Raw genomic sequence first — 9,512 nt, forward strand, 5'->3', positions numbered from 1 at the left:
TGTCATTACCCTAACGATGTACTAATGAAAACACAGTGTCAGCCTGCAGAACCAACAGGGGACCAGGCAGTATTTTTTAATTTGTTCATTGGGGGATGGGGCCAGAAACTTCTGTAAAAGAGGCCCCACAGGTCTCCTAAAGCTTTTCAAATTGTATTTTTAATTGGGAACTGGGTTTAGAGGCAGGACTGTTGGCTTTTGGTAGGTCAGACGTCTGAACTGTATAAAACAAGGTAAAGCCAAATCAGAGCTTCCCTCCACACACACGTGCACCATTCTAACCTCACAGAACTACTTGCTACAGGCAAAGTTTTAATTACTGCACTTCAGAGTTTCAACATGAGGTTTAACTCAAACCCTGAAACCTTGATATAACTCAGTTTCTCCTCAGGATTGCCAAATAACTATCTCAGTGTTAAATCTTTATTGTATTTCTATTGTTGGTCTAAATCAGCAACATTTTTATCTTTGCTTATTGAATTTTCCATGACATTTGTATAAAAGGAAAAAATAAGCAGAATGGCTTTCAATACAGGAATCCTCCTGGCTTTGTTTTTGATTCAAAACCTTTCCTGCAGCAAATGGGGAAATTTTTACAGAAATATGACAAAATATAGCTTTCTGCTACACTCTGCACATCCAGCAAGATCACTGTGCTGTTTTAGGGGGGAAAGCAGCCCCGTGCAGTAGCAGTGTGCAAGATATGAAAATGCAGTCTGATGTTTCCAGAGATGCTCAGATGTGCCTGATTCTCATTCTAGCCACATATTAGCACTGTCCTGTGGGGCCAAAGAGGAGAAACTTGCAGAAATGCTAGCTTGAAGTGGAGGTTTTAAAAAAAGCTGAAACTGAAACCAGGCAAAAGTTGAGAATGAACATCATTCCCTAATGCAAATGCAGGATATTCATTCTAAAAGGAAAACCCAAGCTACAGGCAAGCCCAGTGACAGAAAACCTGTCAGAAAGGAAGCTGAAACAACTCATTTTCAACCTTTGATCTGCTAGAAAGCCCAAAGCTGGCAAATGCAATGGGAAAAGCTGATGGTGCTGGGCAGGAGCTGAGCAGAGCTGATGCACTCAGAAGAGGCAGCTCCTCGAGCCCAGTGGTGTGTGAAGGATGGAATTTCAGATTCAGGCTCCAACTGCACAGCTCTGCTCTCCCCAAAGCCAGCCTGAAACCTCCCACTGACTGCCCCAGGAGAGGAGCTAAGTCAACACCGAGATCTTTTGAGGATACATATTTGCAGTCTTCATGCGTGAAAGATTAATCTAAAGATACTGCTTTAGAAACAATATTTCTCCATAGTATAGAAAATAAATAAAAGAAGTCATGCTGGACAAGGAAAAGTATAGGCTTAATTTCATAGTTTATGGTTTATGTGCTGTTGGGAAAAGACTGGCTCAATTCAAGAATTAGTAGCCATGTCTCACATCTCTAAGATTTGGTTATTCACTAGCACAGTTCAGAACTATAAAAGATAACAATTTTTAGCACTGTTATAACAGGTATAATGCAATAAATGGAATCTATATATTTTTGGTGGAATGTGAAGATAAGACGATTTCTATTTCAATCCATTTTAGAAATATTAACTGAAAAAAAAATATTCATTCAGAACCATTCATTCACCCCTTGCCAGCAAGATAAATAACTTCCAGTATTACTACTGTGTGAAAGAAGCAGCTTGTAATTTAACTTTAGCATGGACAAAGGACAGCAGAATGTATTTACTCATTACTAGCAAATGTCAGATTTCTGATACAAGTTTTATGTATTGGATAGTAGCATTTGCATAGACTACAGCTGTATGAAAGAGCTCTAATTCAAAATGTTTCACAGGTATTGGAAGTGAACTATGCTCAGGTTTGCCCAAAGATTCAAGTTCAGTGAATTTCAGATTTCAAGGGAACGTTCCATAGGTGGAGAGTCCCTGAGCTTGTAAAACTGTAGGCATGAAGTCCAGAATAAACACAGCAAGAATGTTAACTGAGGTCTGAGAACACATCTGAACTACAGGAACTTTGATGCAGTTCAAGTCCTCTATGTATTTTTCACAGCTCCAGGATACAATAACAATAATGGAATGTAACGTGGGTTAAGAAACCAGAAATGAAATAGAAAGAAAACAGAACATGCAAATAAAACCTGAGGCATCAGGAAAACAAGAATAAATGAGCAAATTCAAAGCTCTCAAGAAAAAAAAAAAAGTATTTTTAATTAATGGGTTGTCTCTATTTTAGGATCAAAGGTATCATACACTCGTCACTTGACTCCCTTTATTTTTAATTATACTTACAATTACCATATTATTATTAATAGTAATTAATATTTATTGACTATTGTGGCATTCAATTTGCATTAATGTCTTCATGTTTACTTTTAAATGCTTTAATTTATACTGTAAATGTTCAGCAGATATTTTCTTGCCATTGAGAGAAGCTGTGAAAGTCAACAGAGAGAAGCTGTGATATTTGTTTGAGTCCTGTCAAAAGTGTGTTTTGTCATGAAGAAAAAGTCTGGAATCTCTAAATCAGCAATGTTCACACTATTACTAAATTTCTACATGTATGGTTCCTGCTGGTGTCCAGCTGAAGACTTTAAAGTGCTAGTGGCTTTTTTTTCCATTAACAATAAAGTGGTAAACAAATGCCTTAGCACTGCTTCAAATTATTTCCCAAACTGGATTCACAAAGCAGAAATTATTGCAACACACATTTGAGGTAATGGAGTCAACCTTGTAATTCAGTGGGTACCTGTAATAGGCATAAAAAAAAGTCTCCCTATCCAAACAGTGTAATATTTAGAAGGTGATAAAGATCACAATGTACAATGAGATGTTCAAATTAAATTCATCAACTGTGTCTTCTACTGCAGTAAAGGTATACAATGGAAAAAATCTGTTAAATACTTACTTCATCATCACAACTTATAGCACATCTGCCATCGAGAGATGCACACTGCAGAGGATAAAAAAAAAATCAATAAAGTGTTTTCAATTCTCTCTTTGATGATTAAAAAATAAAACTTTATATAAATTCATACGAGCAAAATTTTAAAGGAGATGATATTGATTACATCTTTATCTAAATTAATTCTAAGAATGACTAGCAAACTTTTGAATTGTTCACCAAATGTGTTCTGTTTCTCTCTGCAGAGAAAGGGTTCATTCACACTGTAACAATTTCAGCTGCTTTAAACACCACAATCTCCTCCAGTTTTAAAGCCATTCATAGACGAGAGAAGATTCTCCAGCAGGGGTGGGGTCAGGGCGTAATTTCTGGAACAGCACAGTTCCAATCGATTCTCAAACCCGGGATGGCATCTCCTAATCCTCAGAAAGTACCTGATTATCCTCTTCAGTGAGTACAAATTCTATCATCCCTGAATGGTTTAGGTAAAGTTTATTGAGCACTGAGTGCCAACCATGATTCATCAATGTAGTTTTGTTAATTAACCTGTGTGATCTTACAGTTACTTAGCGTTAGAGAGAAAATCTAGGTGAGAAGTCATGATTCTGCTGTGACTAGAAACAAATTCCACACTTCTGTTTACTGTTTACACTTTCTCTAAGGGAGAAAAACCATGTACCAACAAAGTAATTCCTTATGTATTGGGGCAAAAAATTAATAAACTTTTAACTTGCTTCCAAATATCAAGCAATGCTCTTCATCACTGAATTCTCCTTTTCTGTATCCAAATGTAAAGTAAACCAGAACAAGTCTTCAAATACATTGTTTCTTTACAATATTTTGCTTCTGACAAGATCATCACTTTCACAGATAAAAAACTGTTGTGGATTCAATGACAAAAAAAACTTTCAATTTAAAATGTACCTGTCTGCTTGCAGTCCAAAATTTCCGCTGGAAAAATTCAAGTTTCATCTGGATACCTACAGCTGGGAAAGAGAAAAATAAATAAATAAACCCAGCATGCTTAATTCCTTCAAAGTTATTCTTTAAAATTAGTCAGGAAGAAAAGGTTTCATTGTGAAAAGAGAAAGTTAAACCCTAAAATTAAAAAAACACAACTAATTAAATTGAAGAGACCGCACAGTCATATTTTAAACCATTTAAACAGAAAGATGCTTATATAATGTGAAGAATACACATGCCAAATAAAAAAAAAATTCAAATTGCATGTCTCCATAGTTAATATCAAAGAACCACAGCCTGAACATATTTATGTTCACACTAATTTCATTTATATTTCACTAGTACCAATATAACAGCTGTAGGGAACTCACACAATGTGTTTTCTACTGAAACCCATGAAGGTTTTCTGAAACAACATGAAAATGTTGGTTGACACTTCAAGTGATGATTTGTTTTGAGGTCATTTAATCCATAAATTATCAGTGGAACACAAGGAACATTAAAATGTGTTTGAAAAAAATGGAAGTTAAGAGTATTATTTGTAATTCTGTAAAAGGGAAGTATCTGACAAATCTTACTGGCTATCAATTTTTTTTAAATTATATTAATGATAATGCATTGCAATTTTTAAAAATCATTATTCAAGATACTACTTGTTTAAATTATACGTTTCTCATAATCTCAGGTGAGATTATGTTTTTCCAAATATCAATGAACCTTTCTTACAGCCTGGTCTGATGTTCCTATCACTGCTTCTATTGCAGAGCAATATAAAGCCCTGAGGTTTGCAGAAGCTCCAAAAGCAGTTGATTCTTCTGGTTTCACTTGCCTAAACTGAGAGAATTCAAAAAAGCTTTAAAAGTCTGAAGATCAAACTCCTAATAAATTAATGGGTTTTTTAAAAAATAAGGCCTCAAAAAAAAGTTGTTTTGGAAAACTGAATGAAATTTCATGTATTCATTCCACCTCTAGGGCCTACAGCAGGAATAGTTTAAAAATATATTTACATTTATATTATTGATACTTGCTTTTGCAAATGCACACTCACTGATGTCATGCACATATTTGATTTTGTGTTAGCAGGTAGGGAAAAAGTATGTGAAATGAAATCTGTAATGAGCTGATACAATGGGATGTGAAATTACATCAGGAATTTTCTTATGTGAACACGTTATAAATATTTTTCTGCTATCTTTAACTCACTGATGGTTTTGCTTCAGAGAGCAAGTAGAGGAATCCAGTTCTCCTTTTGAATAAACACCAGAGGAGACTCTCCAGCTACATTTTATTATCTAGGAATTAATGTTATGGTCCATGAGAAGATGCTCTCTGGCAGCCAAGCAGCACATTTGCTTCATCTACTGCTTGCCTTTGGGTTAATTCCTAGCATATCCTACCTGCTTTTTTTTCTGAAATGCAGGCAAAAAAACACAGACACACTTTCAGGAACTTTCCCCAAGGAAATCACATCACTTCTGGGTGCTGTGTCAGCATGGGAAGGGTCAGCCTCATGTGCTTGTACAGAGCTGTGTGCACTGTACTCAGATATTGCTCATTTAAGGTCCTGATAAGCTCAGCACTTTGGAATTCACACTGCTAGAGATACCAGCACCCAGAAAACTGCTGCTCTTGAAAAGTGTTAATGAAAGGTAATGGAAGTGTAATAAACAATAATTAAAGAGGTAAAACTCTTGTTCTCCCCTAATGAAATTATATGTATATACAAATGTGAGCAGGATTTTGGACTAGATGAGCTCAAGATATCCCTCCCACTCTAAATTATCTTATGATTCTGATTAAAGTGTAAAAGTTTTGTAGAAAAGTGATAACTTTACATCTCAGAACCTTCCTTACAAAGAGAATCAATGTGCATGGAAAGTTTCCTGTGTCCTGTACAAAACCTACCACACAACAGAATCTGAAACAGTGACAGGAGAATTACAGCAAAGCTCATCTGTGAAATGTTCCACCTGCGTGTTCCACTGAGTCACAATGGAATGCTGCAGCAGAACAACAATTGAAATGCTGGGATTAATTTCTGTGAAATGCAGAGCCTCCCTCTCCATGAGGATGAGAAGGGGCAGCTGCAGGTTTGGTTTCATAGCAGCAACTCGAAAATTTTGATGCTTTCTTGGACAGACTGTGAGGGAAAATAAAAGAGAGAGAAATATTGCGGTTGCTCCCACTCGAGCAGATTTCACAGTTTCAGCAGCAGGGTGATTTGTGCAGAAACTGAAGGTATAGGCATTATCAATTTAGCTACTGCCTGTCTTTGAAAAAGAAATCAGTTTATTTCTCTACCTAACTTTGAAAAGAGTTGTATCACTAATCTCTGAGGTACAATGCCATTAAAGAGGGTAAAACAGAAACCATCCAAGCTGGTCAAGGTAATATAACATTACAACAGCAACATTTTAACATATTCCCTTTGTGAAGTAATTTCTCATTAGTTTTGAAATCCTTTGGCTTGGTATTAAATAATGAACATGATGTCAAGTACATGATGGCTGGACTTGATTTACAGTTGGGCTTGATGATCCAAAGGGTCTTTTCCCAGTTAATGATTCTATGATCTCTACCTGTGCTTGCAGGGGAGGAGGAGAGAACACATCTCGCAAACATGGCATGGTGAAAGCAGAATTAGGCAGGTTTTTTGAGAGGTCTATCTTAGTATGAGATTTTAATCTCACAGTTTTGTCCTATTTACACATTGTTCCCTGCACAATTCCACACAGGAACTTCCCTGTCACAGCTTTTAAATATTCTATATCCTACATAATATATAATAAATGAAAATTACTAATAGTTCCTAAAATTCAGGAAAAAATTACTTTAATGCCTCCAGATTTGAAAGAATTTACAGTGTTAAGGTATAGGAAATTACTTTCTTTTTAACCCCTCATGTGATACTAAAGCACTTCTGCAGGTTTTTCCCTCCTGAGCTTTTCAAGAACTTTGTGACTAGAACATGAAATTTTTTTGACTGGTCATTTAATGCCATAAGAGCTATTCAAATATACTTCAAAAGGTTTTTGAGCCATTATATTCTCCTGAGCATTCCCTAATCCTTCAGCACTTGACAACTTCTGAACAAAATATCTGTGCTCCTAACCACCATTAAACATATGTTTTACAAACTGCCTACATGAGGGGGGAAAAGGAAACAGGAAAACTTCAAAATTATATCTCCCATGTCTCTAATTCCTAGTTTAGCCTTCTGGGTGTAACAGTTACTACAGAGATTTAGATTAAAAAGCTGAAATTGCACTCAGATATTTCTAAATCTTGTTCGGGAAGGAGCCCAGAAACTGCCACAAATAACAAAAACTCACTGACTTTTCTGTGGAATGTACACTTCAAAGTATAAAATATTCTTCCATATTTGCAGGCTTGGTTCAACCAAAATGGCCAAAGGATAAAAATTGTTCAGCCAGGAAAAAAAGGAGTTTTGTGTTCACTGCTGCCTTTTCTCCAGTGTCACAGAGAAGGGTAGGCTGGAGCTGAGGGCAGGCAGGAGAACAATTGATGGCAGCTGAGAGAGGGGTAGTTTGTGTTATGTAACACAAAATGTATCATTTCAAACAAATATTGCAAATCCAATCTTTTGTTTTAGTCACATCAGCAAATTTACTTAGGTGATGCAAATAAAAACCTTTAATTCTGCCTACAGAAACAGTTATTTAACTCCCTGATGCTTCTTCTCTCTGTTTAATAAAGTGTCTCCTATTTTTGTAGTGCAGACCCTATGAAATAACAGATGGTTGAGAAGGACAAAGTTAAATTCTTGGCTCAGTGATAATTATTGTTAAATAAGTAATTTCCTTGTGCATCGATTCCATGGCTGAAGGTAATATTTCACTCTCTCAGTGGGTTGCTTTCAGATGGAAGTACTGGGAAGTGCTCAAATGCTGCATGGTTCAGAGCTGCTTAGTATCAAGGCAAACATGAAGCAAAACAAATAACTACTGAGAATAGATCAGGATTGCTTGTGTTCCTTTCAATCTTCTTGGTTAAGCAAATAGACAGGCGGATAAGGAAATCCTTCCTTAGCAAATTACTGCTGTGCAAAGAATTAGAATCCTTCTTAGGGTCTAAGGAAAAAGAATAATTTCCTACTTAAAATACGAGAGGAAAATAGATTAGATTTATTTCAGGCAAGAGAGGAGCTGAGTCTCCCTACAAACCTGACAAATGGATTCCAAATACACGATTATAGGAAAAAGTAGCAAAAGCTAAAGGGATTTCCATTCTCTGAAATACCTATACACTGTAACACTGTATATAAGCACTAGATCAGCAAGGTTACAAAAATATCTTGAGGTCTCCATTCCTTTTCCCACAGAATACAGTAGAGATTAAGAGTCTCTCTCATACATAAAAGATGCCTAAAATCTTAAGGACATTTTGGCCTCCTATTTCCGATGGAATTATCTTAAATGAGGTTTAACTTGGCTTCAAAATAAGAAATGTTGGACACAGACTTGTAGCAGGATTATTTTTCAATCTGTATCACCTTTGTGTATTGAGCTTAGACTATTTAAAACTATCCTCTTTCTCTGTTATAGTATTAACTGATTATCATCTTTTAAAATATCTAATAACTACATGTGAAATATTCCAGAACACACTTAAATACTTTTTAAAAAGTTGATTTCCCTTCTATTTACAATCTAAATCTGTTTCAGTTAAAAATCCATCTTCAGCATTTAGCTCAGGCAAAGAAGGAGAAACTGACTCTACAGCCCAATGCACAATCCTGAGAAATAAACACTATAACTATCAAGAACAGCCAATACAGATTAATGGAAGACTCCCACCTATCACTGAAGATGATAAAAATCCTTGTAAGACATAGGTCTTTTATTTAGAATAGTTAAAAATAAAATCTAGATATTTTTCTCCCCTCAATTGCAGGAAGTCTTAGCTAACAAATTAGAGATATTCCAACAAGACCTCTCTACAACACAGTTATGTAGACATTATTATAGACAATAATATAGTTATGTAATAAGTAACATAGTTATGCTTCAGTATCACCCAACATAGCTGTACTCCCAGTGGCAGTCATTCCTTGTCATATGCAGGATATATGAAAATGTTAACAAGGACTTGTGAACTGGGCCCTTCTCAGACTGATCTGCTCCCAGGTTCATTTTTACTTGCACAGTAAAATGCAGTTTCACCTTTTCCAAACTCCACACATACTCAGCTTCCCTCTCAGTGATCTCTCCCCTTTTATCTACACTTTCCTCTTCTCACCCCTACTCATTGTTTTCAGTTCCTCTCTTCAAAGAGAAGATCTTCAGAATTATATTATAACTTGAAAAATGTATTAATTATATTACCTGGAATGACTGACTCTGATGTAAACACCCCAAAACCAACAACAACAACAAAACCCAGCCTAACAGTTTAAGTCTGGCTCTTTTTTAAGATACAAAAATACAAGCTTATGCCTGAAAGCATCAGGCAGCCTCAGTCCTGGGTGGTGACACCAGCCAGGTGTGAGCTCATAGTGAGCTGTTATGGGTAGCCTGTGATAAAAGAGCCAGATTGACCAAAAATGGGCTGAACTATTGAGCATTTTTACACCTTCTTCTGTTTTTCTTATGATAAAGCATGGTTCCTATCTCAGCAAA

At 36.0% G+C, this 9,512-nt stretch overlaps 1 protein-coding gene across 3 annotated transcripts in view; it reads right to left on the bottom strand.

Moving 5' to 3' along the window:
• CACNA2D3 (calcium voltage-gated channel auxiliary subunit alpha2delta 3) overlaps window positions 1–9,512 on the bottom strand; it is a 388,352-nt gene that overhangs the window by 38,171 nt on the left and 340,669 nt on the right. For all 3 annotated transcript variants that reach the window (XR_010784371.1, XM_066557980.1, XM_066557979.1), the window contains 2 exons: window positions 3,835–3,896; window positions 2,914–2,958 (listed from right to left, as the gene is read on the bottom strand). Coding sequence is in view for 2 of the 3 variants with exons in the window: in XM_066557980.1 (XP_066414077.1) it covers window positions 2,914–2,958; window positions 3,835–3,896 (107 nt within the window). In the remaining variant the exon portion in view is untranslated. The remainder of the gene's footprint in view (window positions 1–2,913; window positions 2,959–3,834; window positions 3,897–9,512) is intronic.

The sequence above is a fragment of the Molothrus aeneus genome, chromosome 12 (assembly GCF_037042795.1).
Source record: "Molothrus aeneus isolate 106 chromosome 12, BPBGC_Maene_1.0, whole genome shotgun sequence".
Lineage (NCBI taxonomy): Eukaryota > Metazoa > Chordata > Aves > Passeriformes > Icteridae > Molothrus > Molothrus aeneus.